This window comes from Amblyomma maculatum, chromosome 5 (genome assembly GCF_055883805.1).
Source record: "Amblyomma maculatum isolate TAMU_Amacu chromosome 5, ASM5588380v1, whole genome shotgun sequence".
Classification (NCBI taxonomy): domain Eukaryota; kingdom Metazoa; phylum Arthropoda; class Arachnida; order Ixodida; family Ixodidae; genus Amblyomma; species Amblyomma maculatum.
In genome coordinates, this window is record NC_139348.1 from 42293872 (window position 1) to 42313627 (window position 19756).

General features: G+C 45.5%; 1 protein-coding gene across 1 annotated transcript in view; it reads right to left on the bottom strand.

Annotated features, from left to right (window-relative positions):
• Positions 1 to 466, bottom strand: part of LOC146188146 (cytochrome P450 3A14-like) — a 73037-nt gene extending 72571 nt beyond the window's left edge. The window contains exon 1 of the mRNA XM_084605000.1: positions 411 to 466. Coding sequence (XP_084461126.1) covers positions 411 to 466 — 56 coding nt within the window. The remainder of the gene's footprint in view (positions 1 to 410) is intronic.
• Positions 467 to 19756: the final 19290 nt, after the last annotated feature.

The following is a 19756-nucleotide window of genomic DNA, read 5'->3' on the forward strand; positions in this document are numbered from 1 at the left end:
TCCAAGGAACGCCGCGCGACAGGAGCGATGGTGTACCGTCTGAACTCACACTTCCCAGAGAAAGTGTAACAGATACTGTGCATTTCCTTTCCTGTAAACAAATTATAATTATATGTAGCACTGCAACGAACGCCGATAAGAGGCAAACAATACGAGGCAATGATAGGAGAGGAAGGGTAGGTTTTCGTCATTCTCCTCTTAAGAGACATCTAAGAGACCAGCTAGCACAGGACCGGGTTAATTGGAGAAATATGGGAGAGGCCTTCGCCCTGCAGTAGGTATTGTCAGGCTGATGATGAAGAGACCCTCTATTTTTTTACGAATGATTAGCACAGTTAAAATGAACTCCTAAAATCACGCAAGGTACAGTAATCAGAAAGAACAAAGTGGGGCTTTTTCATGCTGCTTACCGAAAGAATAGTACCAGTGCAGCTACGATGAACACGGAAGTGATCCAGAGCCCCATAGCAGCTTGCCTATCTTCGCTTCACCGCGAAGCGTGGTACCTGCCGCTCTGGTAGCACAGCAAAAACTGTGCTAGGATTTTCGCTGGCCTACTTTTTCTTATTTGGAAGCAGCGCTACGCATCGCAATCTCAGTCCTTGGCGTCAATGCCGACCGTTATCTCTCGTGTTTCATGCATCAATCTCGAGTGCCCAGTGAAACACGCGAACAATTCCCCTTCAGAGTGTCTTGATTTGGCCACCGCGCCTCACTATCAGTGTCCTTGCATACCTTGCGGTGAACGCTGGCGAAAACATAGCTTGAGATGCGGAAAACGAGGGACAGTTACGGCATACATTTCGGCAGCGCAAAATCGAGCATTGCTGGAGCATCCGGGCCCTCATTACCGCACGTTTGTTTCTTGCGCAAACGAAAGATTGTGCAAAGTCCCTATTAAATCCTGCATACGCGTATGACCTTAAGAACGAAGCGACAAGAGCTCCTCAAAGGTAGAGTTCCACCTAATAGCCTTGGCCTACACACATGAAGTCCCTGTGAGCCCCCCTTGCTCCTGTTACAGCCGCTAGCAAGTCTGACCGGAATATGGGTGCAAGGCACGCAACCGCGAAGTCATAAAATAGTTATGGAAATGTGCAGCTCAAAGAAAGACAAGGACAAAATGAAGACACGTGGGACACACACGAGCGCTCACTTGCAACAGTTTATTTCGAGCCAATAGGCTGAAGCCATCGGATAGACGTCCTCATTTGAGTAGCATTTACTACCTTGCTCTGAGGTCTATGCGAATGCAGTTTACTTCCTTCAAGGTCCATGGGATCCCTCTTTTTCGAAGTTTCTCTTACCGAGCGCATATATACATACTACTGTCCCCTCCCCAGTTCAGTTACACCTAATGTCTCCGAATCCATCGACCTTCCGGCAATGTATTTGGCTCAGGTCCGCACCACCAGAAAGCCACATATACTTTAGCTACTTTTTCCAAGATTCCTTCACCTACCGAATGAAGAAGCATTCCATGGTGCAGTTAATATTCCACATATTTCATGGCGTCTTTTACGGCCTTTACTTTTGTTATGGACAGTAGGTCTACTTCCGAAATTCAGAAATGCACTAGACATCTGCAGGCTGAATTTAAGTAGGCTTAGCTACTATGATGGCGTTAGACTCACAAATGCTTGCCTCTAGATTCAAAACGCAAAGGGGAAATGGTAACATACCCTAACAAAGGGTCTGTTACAAGTTGACAGAGTGCGACAGCAACAAAAGAGTTGAAAAAGAAACCGAGTCAAAGGGTCGGAGCTGCGGTACCATGATAGAGATACACAAACGGCCAACACAAAGCACCACCGCGAGGAAAAAACACGAGATAATGAGGCTTCTGCAAACCACTGCATATGCAAATAAGCACCTAAAATGTGACAATCCTAGGCGTTTAGAGGACACAGACCGAGTGTGTTCAGGCATTAGCCCTGAATAAAACCATTGTTTGAGGCTCTCGGTCATGCTCTTTTTGTCCGGGGCTGACACACTGCAACGATGTACCTATCACAAGCAGCCTCCTAGCTCCGTTTGTGAGGTAAGGTACGATAGCGTCTTTGGTAACACCCTCGATGTCAGACTAGGCAAGCATTGTAAGTTAGAAGCTTTCTATCTGATTAATAAACACGCCCATGGCCACTTGTAAACCACCTCCTGGTCTATACACATGAACCGTGCCGTCATAAACTTAGTAGTTAGTATTGAAAGGGTCAGGAATAGTGAGCAACAAAGACTAAGTAAAGGCAGTATAGCTAAAGTGATGAGCAGAAACGTTAAACACAAATGACCGAGTTCTGATGGGGAAGGAAAAATTACTAGACTTCCTTGGATACATTGAGTGCCTGCTGACGCCCTCCCCTAAACTGGGGTATTCACACAGCTTTGCACTCTCGTTATTGTCCTGCTCGTGTACCGCGGCACAATGTGTTCCTATTCTGGCGACATTGCCATTTATGACATGAGAAAATATTTTCCACTCTTTCCTTAAAGCCTTGGCATAACGATTTCAGGCAGCCTTTGAGCGAAAATAGGAAACTTTGTCAGTTTGTCACATTCCAGTTTAAAGAGGCGTGATTTCAAGAACTGTATTTCTCTTTCGGATATTTTTACCTTCAGGTTTATCGTAACTGTAATAAATTATTATTTCTTATTTAATAAATTGAGCCGGCACTGATCATTATCAGCTGACTTACTGAATCTCCGAACTCTGTAACCGAACCTTTGGCAACATGCCTTCCAAGTAAGCCTTCTCCGATCACTACGATTACGATCTGATCCTTTCATATGTAACGTACGCGTACAATGCCACTACAGATTCAGCTACCGGTTTCTTTTCGTTCTATCTTCATTACGGCTGTCATCCTTCGGCTCCACTAGATGCCATTCTTCCGTGCCCTCCATACGCATCTGGATATAGCCCTGCTTCTGAAGCAGCCCGACACGCAGAAGAATGTCGCCAGACCGCCTGGTCTCTCACGATTTGCAAACAACCCCATCACAAATCCCGCTACAAACATAATACGACACTGCGATTCTTATCTGGAAGTCCTCTATGGCTCTAGATTCCATCAGGTACTCCTGCACACTCCTCGAAATTTGCTGCCAAGTATAACGGTCCCTATCATGTCCTGGAGCGCCTCTCCTGTCAATTATAATGTGGAACCCCTGACGCCCTCTCCTGATCGCCGCCGAAGCGTCCGAGAGACTGTCCACGTCCAGCGCCTTAAGAAATACTACGAACCAGCCATCTTGGCAATGCCTAAAACGGCTAGGGGAGCTCCTCTTCACCCCGGGGCTCTTGTAACGATGAATAATATCACTGCAAGATAAAAACGATTGTGCGCGCTTTGTTTAGTGGTATCGCTATAGGTTCGTTTGTGTGACCTGTCGGTCAATGGACTTCACACCGCTGCTTCGCGAATCCCAGTGCCTCTAACAGAGCTTCATTCTACAATTTGTTTATGGCTACCCTCGGGGCAGAAACATACAGAGGGGTGTGAATGCAGTATCATATTGTAAAATATGAACAGCATAAAGAAGCATCATCAACATCAGCCAGACTATACCCACTGCAGGGCGGAGGCCTGTCCCATATTCCTCCACTAAACCCGGTTCTGTGCTAGCTGCATCCACTTAACCCACGCGAACTTCTTAACATCATCCACCCACCTAACTTTTTGCCGCCCCTGCTACGCTTCCCTTCCCTTGGAAACCAGTTTGTTACCCTAAGCGACCATCGGCTATCCTCTCTTTGCACTAAATGTCCTGCCCAGGCCCATTTCTTCTTCTTCATTTCCCCTAGAACGTCAATAACTTGAGTTATTTCTCTGCCCAACTCTACATGCTTCCTACATCTTAAAAGTACCCCCATCATTTTTCCTTCCAAAGCCCTCTGCGTTGTACCTAATCCCAACCCCCTTCGTTAGCCTGCACGTTTCAGCCTCATAGGTGAGTAAAAGTAAGATGCAACGGTTGTATACGTTTTACTGGAGTGGTATCGGTAAAATGCATCATAATATGCGAGATCTTGCCAAATGTACTCCATCCCAATCTTATTCTGCTTGTTCCGGAACTGTTGTTACTACCTGTCCTAAGAAGACATATTCGCCTACACTTCCAGTGCTTTACTATCTAACATAAACTGCACTTCCCAAGGAGGTTGAACATTACCGTAGTCTTCTGCATATTGAGTTTCAGGCCTACCCTTCTGTTTTTCCGGTCTAGATCACTCAATCATTCTGTGCAGTTCCTCCCCTCATTTACTAAGCAAGGCATCAGCATCAGCAAGTCGTAGATTACTGAAGTATTCTCCATATACCCTTATCCATTACTGCTCATATTACAAGTCGGAATACTTCCTCTAAGCAAGCCTCCGTCTGTGCATTTTAAGTGTTAGTGTGAATTTCTCTGTATCATCTCTTGCTGTGTATAAACGTTTTTCTTTGTTTGTTACTTTTGACTCCGACCCTTATCCTGGCTTGAACCGGCGAAAGCTGGGCCCCAAAGGGCCACCCCCTTCTTTGACTACAAGTTAGTTAATTTCCGGCTTTAGCTTGCCACTCAAGTCGAGGGCATCTCTTTGAGAACGGGACAGCTACACCCACTCAATCTAAGGGTGTTTGGGAATGTGCTCCCCTTTAGTAATGCATCGTAATTAACATATAAACATTAACGGCTGGAAATTATTCTTGCGTCCGCTACAGGACGTTTTGGTGGAATCAAGCTCAGTGGACGGAGAACGAATTGGACCTGTTCCCGAGCAGGTCGTAAACAGTGTAGCAGCATTGCGATAGCGAGAAGTACCGCGCTGAAGAGGTTGTGAAGGTCCATTGAGCAGTGCTATCTACTAGCATTTTGGCAGTTGAGACTCAAGATGAATCTCAAGGAGATAATTGCGTTGGGCCTAGAGAATGATCTCAAAGGAGCTGGACTGCGAGAATGGATGGACTGAAAAGAAAAAAGAAGTTAAAGCAGAACGAGAGGCAACAAGAAGAAAGGGAGAAGAATGGCAGAGGAAGCGAGAAGAGGCAGAAAGGCAAAGAGAAGAACGAGAGAGAAAATGTAACAAGCGTAGGTTAGAGAGGGTAAGAGAATTCTTGAAAGAGAGAGATATTCCTCTGATTAAGCGAGCCACCAGTGCTGTGGAAACTAGCTCCAGAAGTCAGAGTACGTTTGCGGAGCCGGCCGTTCCTGCAACAGAAATTTCAGAAAGAGAGGACCTAACTGGACTTGAGATTTCTCTGGAAAGTGAGAATATGGCCTCCGAGACGACAGGTTCCACAGAAACTGCGAAGGCAGTTGTCGAGCGAGAAGGCACATGCATGTGCTCTTCGCCTGACGACGAAGAAGGGCAGGATTGTAGCTGCTTATTGAATTTCACCATGTCTGGGTGCATGACTGAGCGAAATGAGGAATGGTCAACAGGGAGCACGAAAGCTCTGATGGAGCGAAACTGAGGACAGCACTCTTACATAAATTCAAGAATCGGTTTCGAGGGACTTCTCGACGACCCTTTATGTTCTTCATGTTGGGGAAGGCGAGAAAACCTATTTCTCAGAGGAGAGCGGCGTAATTCAAAAATGGAGGAAAGTGATGATCGCACTGCAGTGGAAGAGTTCAAGGAAAATTATAAGATAGAAAAGGTATATAAAAATGAGGAGAATGAGTCTCTAGTGCAGAATTAGCCCTGCTATAAAAAGGTAGGACTTAAGATAGCAAAGAAAAGTAAGAAAATTGAACGAATTCATCATCATCATCATCAGTCTGACTACACCCACTGCAGGGCGAAGCGCTCTACCATATTTCTCCAATTAATCAGGCTCTTTGCTAGCTGCATTCACTTGACCCCTGCGAACTTCTTTACCTCATCCGCCCACCTAACTTTCTGCCGCCCCCTGCTAGGCTTTCCTTCCCTTGGATTCAGTTTGTTACTCTAAGCGACCATCGGTTATCCTCTCTTCGCACTACATGTCCTGCCCATCTCCATTTCTTCTTCTTAATTTCCGCTATAGAATATCGGGAACTTGAGTTGTTTCTCTGACCCACTTTCCACGCTTCCTATCTTCTAACGTTACCCCTACCATTTTTCGTTCCATAGCCCTCTGAGTAGTCCTCAAATTAAGTAGACCCCTCTTGGTTAGCCTCCACGTTTCAGCCCCATAGGTGAGTACAGGTAAAATGCAACTGTTGTATACTTTCCTCTTGAGCGATACCGGTAAGCTGCTAGTCATAATCTGCGAGTGCTTGCCGAATGCGCTCCATCCCAATCTTATTTTTCTTGTTATTTCCTTTCCATGGTCTGGATCTGCCATTACTACCTGTCCTAAGTAGACATATTCGCCTACTACTTCCAGTGCTTCGCTACCTAACGTAAACTGCTCTTCCTTCCCGGAGCCGTTGAACATTACCTTAGTCTTTTGCATATTGATTTTTAAGCCTACCTTTCTACTTTTTCTGTCTAGGTCATCAATCATTATTTGCAGTTCATCCCCCAAGTTACTTAGCAAGGCAATGTCATCAGCAAATCGCAGATTACTGAGGTATTCTCAAATCAAATCAAATCAAATCAGATTTATTTTTCCAACAAGTGGATGGTCGCCTGGGCTAAAAGCTGTCAGAGGCCCAGGAAACCGGTAAACAACAGGGCAGGAGCAAACAGCAGATTCCAAAAGTTCGTTAACAATATGTTCATCCCCCAAGTTACTTAGCAAGGCAATGTCATCAGCAAATCGCAGATTACTGAGGTATTCTCAAATCAAATCAAATCAAATCAGATTTATTTTTCCAACAAGTGGATGGTCGCCTGGGCTAAAAGCTGTCAGAGGCCCAGGAAACCGGTAAACAACAGGGCAGGAGCAAACAGCAGATTCCAAAAGTTCGTTAACAATATGACCATGACATCAAAAGTATTATACAATGTATATCTTTGCAGCACGATATGAAAACAAAACAAAAAAGTTGATCAATGATGAAAACAATGGCACAAGCTCAATGCAGAAAGTTCGTAAAGGTGATTATGATATTTAAAGAACACATGCGTGAATAGATTATATATGCACGAAGTATTTTCTTAACTACTTAGGACTAAAACCAACTGTGTTTTATGTTTGTTGGGAAAAACGGGAAGATTATGAGCCAAGGATTGTACTTTGTAATTTGTTCTAAAATGTGGTAGAGACCACGTGTCAGTGCATCTAGCGTTTACTATTGCAGTGCGGTGTTCAAGAGATGCACGTTTTACCAAGAGATTACCCATACCTGTCGAAACTGCCAAGTTTCGCACCATCTTCCCTTATCCCTAACTGCTCCCATTCCAAGTCTGAATACTTCCTCTAAGCAAGTTGTGAATAGTAATGGGGAGATCGTGTCTTCTTGCCTAACACCTTTCTTTATGGGGATTTTGTTACTTTCTTTATGCAGAACTATGGTTACTGTGCAGCCACTATATATATCTTCCAGCACCTTCACGTACGGCTCGTCTACCCCTGATTTCGCAATGCCTGCATCACCGCCGAAGTTTCAACTGAGTCAAATGCTTTTTAGTAATCAATGAATGCTATGTATAAGGGCTGGTTATATTCCGAGCATTTTTCTATCACCTGGTTGATGGTATGGATATGATCGATAGCAGAGAAACGTTTCAGAAAACCTGCTTGATCCTTTTCTTGATTGCAGTCTAAGGTTGTCCCACTTCTATTAGCGATTACCTTAGTAAATACCTTATACGTAACAGGCAGTAAGCTGATTGGTCTGTAATTTTTAAGGTCCTTAGAGTCCTTTCTTATGAATGAGGATAATGTTTGCATTCTTGCATGGTTCCAGTGCCGTCAGTGACACCAGGCACTGCGTATAGAGGGTGGCCAGGTTTTCTAGCAGGATATCCCCCCGTGTCGTCTTCCCAGCGCAGGTGTCGTCTTCTTCCTTGTCCTTTGTCTCTGCGCTGTTATTCCTTAAAAATATGTACCAACTAGCTCAACTTTCCGTGTTATCCCCCCGTCTTTTAGCAAATTTGTTGTTATCTGATCCTCTCCAGCTGATTTCCCCCTTTTCATATTTTCTAATGTTTTATTGACCTCGTCCTTCATCACTGGTGGAACGCCTGACTGTTTTTCCCTACCTCCAATCTCATTACGGTCCTGACTACTTTGGCTGCTGTAGAGATCTGTATAGAACTCCTCGGTTACTTTGACTATCTTGTCCATATTTGTGATGACGTTGCCCGCCTTGTCCCTTATCGCATACATCTGGTTTTTGCCTATGCCCAATTTCTTCTTTACCGCTTTAAGGCTTCCCCCGTTCTTTACAGCATGCTCAATTTTCTCCGTGTTATACTTCCTTATATCGGCCACCTTGCGCTTATTGATTAGCTTTGATATCTCGGCCAATTCTATCTGTTCTGTTCATTTCATTTTATTTCATTTTTATTTCCTTAAATACTTCCTTGAGGGGCATTGCATAAGGGGCGGATACAAGTTTTGGATGAGATGGTACAAAGTCTTGTGTTATGATGATAAATAGATGTAAGCTTTTCGTGCGAATATTATTGGAAAGGTTGTTACAATCTCTTCCGGAAGGCCATTCCAGTCCGCAGCAGCGCATGAAAAAAAAATGAGTTCGCGAAGGTGACGGTCCGTGCTCGTGGACGGCTGATCTGGAGGTGGTTTAGTGGGGTGAAATATGCGTGCCGATGGGACCATATAGGGAGCAGTTTGTAGATGGCTGTAAAAAAACTTGTGAAATAGTGAAAGACTGGCTATGCGGCGGCGTATCTCGAGTGGCTGTAAACCTGAAAGAGATTTCAGATATGATACACTGGTGCTGTAATGGTATGACGAATGAATAAATCTGGCGGCGAGGTTCTGCAAAAGTTCTAGTGCACTGCTGAGGTAAGCTTGATGTGGGTGCCAAACGGGTGATGCATATTCTAGTTTTGATTTCACAAGTGATTCGTAAGCTAGTAACTTGACGTGCACGGGAGCATCGCGAAGATGGCGTCTTAGGAAACCAAGCGATTTGTTAGCTGAAGAAGTGATGTTAGTTATATGACTGTTCCTGGACAAATCAGCACCACAGAGTTACTCCTAAATATTTGTATGATAGCACTGGAAGCACGGAAATGGAGGCAATTTGTTAAAGGGATACGAGTGGGTTGCGCCGGCGATAAAAAGACAGTACATTGCATTTGTGAGGGTTTAGTTCCATTTGCCAAGTTTCGCACCCATCCTGAATCTTGTTAAGGTCGTTTTGGACGTATAATTGAGCAAAGGTGTTATTAACTGTTTGATAAGGAACACAGTCATCAGCAAACATGCGGATTTTACAGGAAAATTGAAAGGGTAAATCATTTATGTATATTAAAAACAGAAGGGGACCTAGTACAGAACTTTGAGGGACGCCATATGTTACAGGAAGGGAGCTGGAATTATATTCATTTATGAAAACGGATTGAGTGCGGTTAGTTAGAAATTCGGTAATCCATATAACCACATTTGGCTCGAGGTTAATGTGAGATAACTTGTGTAACAGGCGTTTTGAGGAACTTTATCGAAAGCTTTTTTAAAATCAAGAACGATAGCGTCAGTTTGCAGATTAAGGTCTAGGTTGGTATGCAGGTCATGTATAAAAAGTGGTAGTCGAGTGTCACAAGAAAAGCCTTTCCGGAACCCATGCTGCGTAGAATGAAAAAAAAAAAATATTAGAATCCAGAAAGGCAAAGATATGGGAGATTATGACGTGTTCCATGATCTTACAAGGCACACTTGTTGAAGAAATGGGCCGATAATTTAACGGAGAATTAGTGTTACCGGATTTCAAGACTGGAATGACCGTCCAAACTATCCAGTCATGAGGAAGTTGCCCTGTAGAAAGTGATTGCTAAATAGCAAGCGTAAATATGTGGCACTGATGGGTTTAGTACTCTTAAGGAATTTAGCTTTGATGTTATCAAAGACGGCTGAGGATGAAAGTTTCATTTTATCAATCAGCGATAGAATCTCAGAGGCCTTAAATTCCACAGGTGACATAATATTATCAAAAAAGTTGCCTAGCACAGGAAATGGCACAGCGGATTTGTTAGTGAACACTGATTGAAATGCAATATTAAACATGTGAGCACAATCTGCCTGACTAAGAACTTCTCCCGCTTCATTTGTGATAGTGACATCATTTTTGTGTTTAGGGTTGATGATCTCGCAGAATTTTCGAGGATTGGTATTAAGTATTTTGGGCAAGTCCTTGTTAAAAAAAGAATGCTTGGCCTTCCGAGCGGTTAACTTATACGCCTTTTCGGCAGCATAGTATTTATCCCAGGCTGTTTGGTTAGTTTGTGCTTTGGCTGCGCGAAAAAGACGTTTCTTTCGATTTTCCAAACGTTTTAGTGTTTTAGTGAACCATGGTTTCTGCGAATTCTCTCGAAAGGTGAACTTAGGGCTAAACTGATAAGTTAGTTCGGTGATTTTATTCTTGAACATAGTCCAATTTTTTTCAATAAACTGCTTATGAAAATGAGTTTGGAAAGATAGAGAGAAAGCGTCCAGTTCACGACTAATCTCTGTATAGTTGCCTTGCCGTACAAACGGATGTTTTTTTTTTGTTGTTTTTTTTTAAGCTTTGGGTTCGAAGCGAAGTTAGAGCTATATCGGCATGAAGTACTTTGTGATCACTTATTCTAGGAAGGATCGTAACTGATTTAACACTTTCGGGGTGGCTGGCAACTAATAGGTCTAAGATGTTTGCGCTCGTTTGTGTTATTCCGGTTGGGGTCAAAATAACTTGTGTAAGACCAAGGTTCAGACAGACTTCTATGAAATTTTTCCCTTACAATGGTCCTGATGCTGTAATAGTGTTAGTAGTCCAGTCAATTTCCGGAAAGTTAAAATCGCCAAAGAGAAGTATATGCGACTTTCTATATTTAGCAGTAAGTTTACACAGCAAGTTATTAAGCTTCTCTGAGAAGTTCGGGTTGTTATGCGGGGGCCTGTAACAAACACCAAGGAGTACCGACTGGGGAGCACAACGGCTGAAAAGGCACATTATTTCAAGAACAGCATGAACCAAAATTATTGAAAATGGTAAATAATCAGAAAAGGCAATGAGCACTCCTCCGCCACGGGACCCTTGACGATCATTACGAAAAAGCCTAAAGTTCGGTAAGTCTATCAGAACCTCACTGTCATTAAATTCACTAGTTAGCCACGTTTCTGTTAATACGAGAATGTTGCTGTTGGATGACCGAATCAGACTGGAGATTTCTTCTCGCTTGGAACTAAAACTGTGGATGCTAGTGAAAAGTATTGAAAAACAAAGAGTAGGCGAAGGTGTGCGTCAAGGCGCGGGCCTGGAGTGATGTTGTGGGATGCTATTGCTAGGCAGCTGCTATATGATTTCCGTAACAGTGTGCGAGGATTCGTCATAAATGTACCGTGTGCGGCCGATAAGCAAGGTTTTATAACTCAGCTTATAAGCTGTAGATTTGCTTTTTGCAAATGCTATAAGCTGTTTCCGTGCCTTCCTAACCGCATACGAGAAATCTTCAGCGGCGCTGTATTCAGTATCTTTGAATTTTTTTACTTTAGAAAGGATGTCCAGCTTCGTTTTGTGGGAGAAGAATTTTACAAATATCGGTCTCGTTTTTTCAGGTGCGTGACGTCAGAGACGATGCCCGCGCTCAATATCATTTGGATCGACCGTTATATCTAACATTTCGGAGCAAAGGCGGGTTACAGCTTCTTCAGACTGTGTGTAAGTTTCACTAGGATCATTGTCAGGTATTCCATAAAACAGTACATTGTTCCGACGTGAATTGTTCTCAGCGTCGTCAAAACGAGCTTCAAGGTTTTTTATATGAGCCGACATCTGCGCTGTCGCTGTCTCCAGCGAGTCCAGTCGCGACCACATTTCAGTAATTATTTGGTTTTGTGATTCAAGGATGCACATGCGTGTAGTTAAGTCTACTATTGCAGTGTCAGTAGCCGTAAGTTGTTTTTTTCATGTCTTGGATCTCAGATAGAAGTGTTGATGGCCCGGTAGATAGTTTCTTTAGCTCAGCAAGCACGGCGTCAGATCCAGGTCCCGGGTTAGTTTCGATATCCCCGGTGAAAAGCAACAAGGTTCGCACAACCAGAACACGTTCTACACCAATACAAATACAGCTCTGTGGGCTCGGTAGCTGTACGAAAAAAATATTGCTAGTTTTCTTTGCGAATAGGCTGCAGGAATTACCAACCTGCATTAGAAGCTTTCATACTCTGGTGTTTATTAATCAAATCTTTCGCCTCCCGAGAAAGCTTACCGGTATCGTCTCTAACTATCCTACCGCTTACTTCTACAGCGCACTCAGTAATGATCTGTGTCTCCCCGCTCTTCACGTCTTTTCAGCCTTTTCTTTATCGCCACCTATTTCGACCGGCACCACCCCTGTCACCCCCCTTCCCCCTCCCTTTCGAAAAAAATGGAAGGGACGGTATCACTCAGGTCATCACGGGATATCGTGCAGCAGCAAGACGTTTTGACAGGATTGTGTTTGCTTTATCTCAATTAAATAATCGTTATTTTGCTGTGTTAATCAGGCGGCCATGCTTCGAGACCACACATTACTTGTGCTTCAGAGAGACGGTCTAATTAAAGTAACGTTTTTTTTGCAATGGCGTTGGATACGAATCGCACTTTGTAAAATAGTTTAATAATAATAATAATAATAATAATAATAATAATAATAATAATAATAATAGTAATAACAGTTTGGCAAACACCATTTCGTGGTCAGTGAAGCAGGCCAAATAGAGGTGGATGTGTTGCTGACTTAATAATTGGTTGTCAGATAATGCGCAATATCTGTCACGCTTTCTGTGAACACCCGAAATCGGCTTCAGACATCGAGTTTTTTGGAGAATGCAGGTAGTAATGCTGAAGCAGAAAAGCATCTGGCTACGCCACTGGCTTATGTGTATACGCCTATACGCTAGTATATGCGAGCTCAAATTAAGACTTCAGTGGTTAAGCAAGTAAAAATTTGCGTGTACGCGAAAGGGGATGCTCAAGAGGAACGATTGATGCTGTTACTTCATACCCACGAAAACGAAACTCAGCCTCCATCCCCCCCCCCCCCCCCCAATTTTTCATCGGGTTGATTTACGCTGGCCAGCCACCAAGGTTGTCCGACTGCTATTTCAACAGAACCTACACTCGCGTGACCTGGCGACAAGCACGGCTGGGTCTCTGGGCTACTCGCGCTGGAGAAAGCCAGCAAGGAAAGGCCGACATCATTAGGCCAATGCTTAATGATACACCGGTGGGTGGAAAGTCCCTTTTTTTTCGAAGCGCACCGAACCTAGCACAGCCTTTGCAGGCGACACAGCCTCTCCAATAAAATTATCGGAAGGAGTTAGGAAGTACGCCGATGACCCAATACCGGTTGAGAGTTTTAGTAAAGCATCGACTAATACCGGAACGGCGTACGCTTCACGGTGTGGCGCCAGCTGCGGCACGGAACTGCCACTGGCCATGCGCAGCGGAATGCATCCGTTGGCCCAAGCGTGCGCCCACGCCTCTGCTGCTTCGCTATGCTTAAATCACCTGGGGCCCTATTCTCGACACACATGGCTGCCGTTCGGCGCCATTTTTTTTCTCTGATTGGTTCTGAGAACAGTCACCTGTTTCAAACTTTTGGCGCGAAATTTCGGCGTGTCGAAATGGCTTTTTGCGGTGACGTAAAAATGACGTGAGCGTGAAAACGGATTTTTAGGAGGGGTATTTATGATGCATGGAGGGTATATATAAGTACCGGTGGAGGGAAAACAGAGGTATATATGATAGAAAGGGAAGCACTTACGCTCGAATTACGAATGGGCTGAAATGAACCGCCCACTGTCAAGAGCCGACTCCTGAAATCTGATTGGCTGACGTTGTGTGACGGGAAATACGTCATGCATAAGCATTTAATGATGACGTCAAAATAACGTTTCATTACGTAAAGGATGTTCTGCCATTACTGTAAATGACCTAAGTTGGGCGCCGCATTTTGAACCACTTGCAGCCGCTGTACAGCCGCAAAAAAAACGTGGCGAATTCGACGTGCAATGAAGGCGGCTGTTAGCTCACCGCAGTTTGGTACAGAGTTTGGTGGGTTTTGAAGTAAGCTGACACATCTTGTAATTGCAGAAAGCATTAAAATGACTTTATAAGGGAATTTATCAGCTGCGTCATCTTTTAGAGGATTAATAATGAAGAAGCAGATTTACAGCCGCACGAGGGTCGTACCTACCCTCCCGTTGCAAATGCTTCGCTCTCATAGAGAAACCATCGATCCGCGCCGTCGTTGCCAAGCGCAGCAATGCGGCCCGCTTATACAAGCGCTCGATCTGCGCGAGACGAGGCATTTTAGAGCGCAAAAGAAAAGGTAGTTGGGCGAGTTGTAGGTTGTTCATGATGGTTTCGTGGGCGCTCTTTAACAGAGAGACAAAAATAGAGAAATAAAGGCACCAGTTCTGTGTTTTCTTCTCTTTGTCTCTGCATTAAACATCGTCCACCAACCCATCACGCATTTCAAAGAGCACCGCAATGCTTTCTAATTATCTCTCTGATTGGTTCGTGAGTACAACCTGTGGGGATACACGTATATCCCACTGTCCTTTCAAACCAGCGACGAGCGCGGCTGAGTCACGAGACGACGCGCGCTCGCCAGGAGAGGGTGGCGGAGAAGGCATTTAGCGTTTCCCTCGCTCCCCATACAATTCTGCGACACCACAGCATTGCACTGGTAACCTAGAAAAGGGTAACGTTCAAAACGCGAGGAGGAACAACTTGCTTCTCTTGTCTGGTGCCGAGAAGCAACCGATTACGTCTCGGTATGCAATACTGAGAGGGATAAAACCGCGGTGCCCAGGAGAGGAAGGTTCCTTGCCTCGCCTGCACCCGTAGACCCTGGACGGATAACCTTGACCCTCACTACCAGTGGACGACTACGACGACCCGGTGAGCCACCCGAACTCTTATGCTATCGGATAGAACATTCTTCCGCAGTGTGTATTGTTGCCTTGCGTTAGGCTTAATAAATTGTTACCTAGCGTACCCAGTTCGTTGCCTATTTCGTCCGGACCTGCTGTGGCTGCGACTTTGCGCCACGGGTTGTGGACACGTGTCGTGTACGAGTAACGCCTGCGTGCAGTTGGTACGGGAGCTCGCCTACCCCGCTGGCTGTGCGTATTTGTGACCCCATAAACCTGAGGGGTCATATATTTCGATGGTCGTGCAGGAACTTCGCGCGACAGGCAGTGAGGGATCACCAAAGACTTTCTTAAATGTTGCCCTAAACACTCCCTTTTTTTGCCTTGCACTATGCACTCAGAGCAATGAATTGAACAGCCTTTCCACGATGGGCAAAGCAAGCAAAATTCTCACAGCTTTTATTTTAATAAAGGAATGTATGTTTCATGTACATGGCACTTGTTTGCTTGCCACATGTGATGTGTTTTATATATAAAGTTTTTTTTTAATATGCATGCGGGCTCACCATTTGCTTATTTAGAAAGAAATAAGTTCTCCGGAGCACGATACGACGGTACGCTCTAATTATATGATGTAGTTGAGTGACATTTTGTGTTGATTCCTTTTAATGCAGCCTGAAAATAATCTCCCTTTATTGATTTGCATGTTACCGTTTCGACAGTAAGGAATACGAGCGCCCGGCGCCGCCCTAGCTTCATACCATGATTTCCTCAGCCATCTTTCGCTTTCTTTCCTTATTGTCCGTTTATCCCCCTCTGCACGTGTACAGCAAGCTGAGAATCGCCTAATTAGCCTTCCTGTTATGTATGACTGATCCGCCATGGTTTTGATGAAACAATTATCAGTTATACTTCAATGCTACAAACAGTCTTTTGATGAAAGGATTTCGGAAATTAGGTGCCCCAGTCAAAAAACATACCTAGGTTAGACATTTACCAAGCCTTGTTTTGGAACCATGCAGCTGGATGAGGAAGCGGTGTTTTGTGCCTACTTTTAAGAGCCATTCAGGCCCAAGTTAAATTTTTGCTTATTATATCTATATTTTATGAAACTTTTTCTATTCGCGTGAGCAGTATAATATTTAACGAGATAGCATTAAAAGTCCCGTTCGCAAAAGAACCAGGGTCGTTGTCGTCGTCGTAGTTATTGTGAGCGAAAAAATTACGGTTCACATTTAAGCTCCGTCTTTAAGGGCATAACGCGATAGCGCCACCAACCCCCATATGAAGCCCCGCTATTATCACAGGCATTTTCTTGTAATGTGTTCTTTCATTAGGCGCGACACCGCCCTAAACTCTGCGCAAAGAACGGTTGTGGCACGTGCGTATTGTTAGTTTTTTTTTTTTTTTGCGAAACTTCTTTCTCTATTTTGGGTTACGTTGACGCCTTTTCTACCGAATGAGCTGAATAGGTTATCACGTAAAGCTGCTTTACCCGTAATGCCCAAAGAGACGCCAGTGTCTGTATCTTCCGAGCGTTTGCGCCGATAAGAGGTTCGCGCGCTCGTGCCTTCTTCGGGGCACTTCTCGCGCAAGTCCTGGATAGCACAGCTAACACCCTCGGGACTGCTGTGTTTAGAGCAATGTTCTCGTAAATTAGCCAAAACAAACGCCCTTGTGATAGCGGGAGACTTTAATGCCAAAAGTCCAAACTGGGGATACCCAACGTCTGACCGAAAAGGCCAAAGCATCAGGGACACTGCGGCAGGCCAGGGCTTCGAACTAGTAACGGACGAAGACCAACCCACAAGAACGGGCAACAGCGTAAGTGCAGACACAAGTCCAGACCTCACTTTCGTAAAGGGTACAAATCAAACAGAGTGGGAAAACACCCTAGAGAATCTAGGAAGCGACCACTACATAGTCCAGCTCACAATGACGGCAGAGTCCACCAGACGGAAGCTTGGGAAAGCCCGCCTCACAGACTGGGACGCATTCAGACAAGGGAGCAGGGACCTAACAGGACAGATTACGAGCATCCAAGAATGGTGCCAGCAGCTCAAACAAATACAGGAAACGTATACGAAGGAAGTAGACAGAACTGAGCGAGCACCAGAGGTGGACAAGCGCCTGCTTAGGCTATGGGAGGCAAGGCGCAGTCTCACCAAGCGATGGCGGAAACAAAAGCTAAACAGAAAGCTAAAGAAAAAGATTGCAGAAATCACAGCCAAGGCAGAAGAATACGCCACACGACTAGCAAGGCAAAACTGGCAGGAATTCAGCAACTCGCTAAACGGCACACTGAGCACGGCTAAGACATGGCGTATCCTGAAAGCCATGATGGATCCGGGAAAAACGAGGACCGAAAGCAACAAGACAATACAAAGACTAATCCACCAGTACGAAGGAACCGAGGACCAAATGATTGAGGACCTAAAGGCCAAATGTTACGGGAAAGAAAGCCCAGAAGAATACAAAGGAAGTTATCAGGGTAAAGAGAATCCTGAGATGGACAGGCCGATCACGCTGGCAGAAGTGCACGAGGCGATGGGGGCCCTCACTAAAAACACGGCAGCCGGGGGAGATAAGATACGAAACTCCCTCATACGCAACCTCAGCGAGGGGGCAGTAAACCAGCTGACAAACTACCTCAACCAACTCTGGGCCGAGGGCGCAATCCCAGCCGAATGGAAACATGCAGAGGTGGTAATGATTCCCAAACCGGGCAAAAAATGGCAAATCGAGAATCTGCGGCCAATCTCCCTTACCTCATGCTTGGGAAAGCTGTATGAAAGAATAATTACGAAAAGAATCCAGCGGTGGATGGAACGAGAGCAAATCTATCCACACAGCATGTTTGGATTCAGGTCTAAGCTATCTACGCAGGACGTTCTCCTACAACTCAAGGAGGACATCCTAACCAACATCCCAAAAACAGGGGAAAACGTGGTCATGGCCCTAGACATCAAAGGGGCCTTTGACAACGTCAGCCACCCGGCCATAATGGAGGGACTCCAAAATACAAACTGCGGGGAAAGAACTCACAACTATGTAAGAGCCTTTCTAGCAGGCAGAACAGCCGCCATAGGGCTGGGGGAGGTGAGAAGTCAGCCTTCCAGCACCTCCCACAAGTGAACCCCACAGGGGTCGGTGATCTCGCCCGTGCTCTTTAACCTAGCCATGATTGGCTTGGCCAAAAGACTGGAAGAAATCGAAGACATACAGCATGCCATGTATGCGGACGACATCACGGTATGGACCAACCGGGGCACGCTAGAAGAGAAGCAGGAAAGCCTACAGAGAGCCGCAACATGCGTAGAAGAATACGTAAGGGCAAGAGGCCTAGCGTGTTCAACAGACAAGTCGGAGCTACTCAGGGTGGCGAAGAAACCTACGAAGGCGAAGCTGGAAATCAAGCTCGAAGGCCAAAACATACCGAAAAAAAACGTCATAAGGATATTAGGCATGTGGCTGCAGAGTAGCGGAAAGTGCAGCCATACGATCAGCCTACTGCAAAAATCAACCGAACAAGTCAGCAGAATGATTAAAAGAGTCTCCAATAGAAGGCATGGCATGAAGGAAGACGACACCCTTAAACTAGTCAGAAGCCTGGTAGTCAGCAGGGTGACATACTCCCTTCCCTACCACCCGGCAATCAAGAAAGAAAAAGAACAGGCCGAAGCTCTGATAAGGAAAGCCTACAAAACGGCTCTAAACCTACCAAGAAACACCCCAAACAACAAGCTACTAGAACTGGGAGTTCACAACACCTTTGAGGAGCTGGCGACGGCCCAACTGGAAGCACAGCTAGAAAGGCTAGAACTCACGGAAACAGGCAGAAGACTACTGAGAAGACTAGGCTACCAGGCGGAAAACACGCCAGACCCAAACGAAAACATTCCAGACGAAATCCGGCGACCCCTCAGAATTCGCCCGATACCACGAAATATGGATCCCAACCTACACGCGACCAGAAGACAGGCAAGAGCAGAATACGTGGAGAACCAGTTAGCTAAAAAGGCATATACAGTATATACAGACGCAGGGCTATACCCGAGAGACAGATACAGCACCAACACGAGGATAGCAGCAGCGGTGGTTGACTGCTCAGGCAACACGATCAGCTGCGCATCCGCGAGAGGAAGATCGGTAGTAGACGGAGAGGAGATCGCTGTGGCACTCGCAGCGGCCGAGGGCTATCGAAGAAACGAATCACAGGTTATAATAACAGACTCCAAGACAGCCTGCAGAAGGTTCCAACAAGGAAGAATCTGCAGGGAGGCCCTACGCATTCTCCTCGGCGCAGGAGCCTCGGGCTATAAAGCAACACAAGTAGTTTTCTGGGCACCGGCGCACACCAACATAGAGGGCACATGAGGGCAGACAGCCTGGTTCGCGAAATCACGCACCGAGCCTTGCTGACAGAAGACCTCGTGGACCCCGTGATGGTGGACCCGACGTACGCAGATATTTTAAATCACTACAGAGGCACCAGGTTAAAATACCCTCCGCCCCACAAGCGACTCACACAAGAAGAAGCGACCAGCTGGAGAAGACTGGCACCTTCCACAACTTATACATTCTAAACAAACTGTTTCCCACTCAGTATAGAGATAGCTGCCCCTGGTGCGGAGACAGTCCGACCCTATACCACGTCACATGGGAATGTAAACACAACTACACTTTCCACAAACAAACTAACCCGAGTGCGGAGCAATGGGACGGCCTGCTAACCAGCTGCGAGCTCACCGCCCAAAGGGCATTGGTGCAGCACGCATGCGAGGTAGCCAGGACCAGTGGAGCCCTGGAAT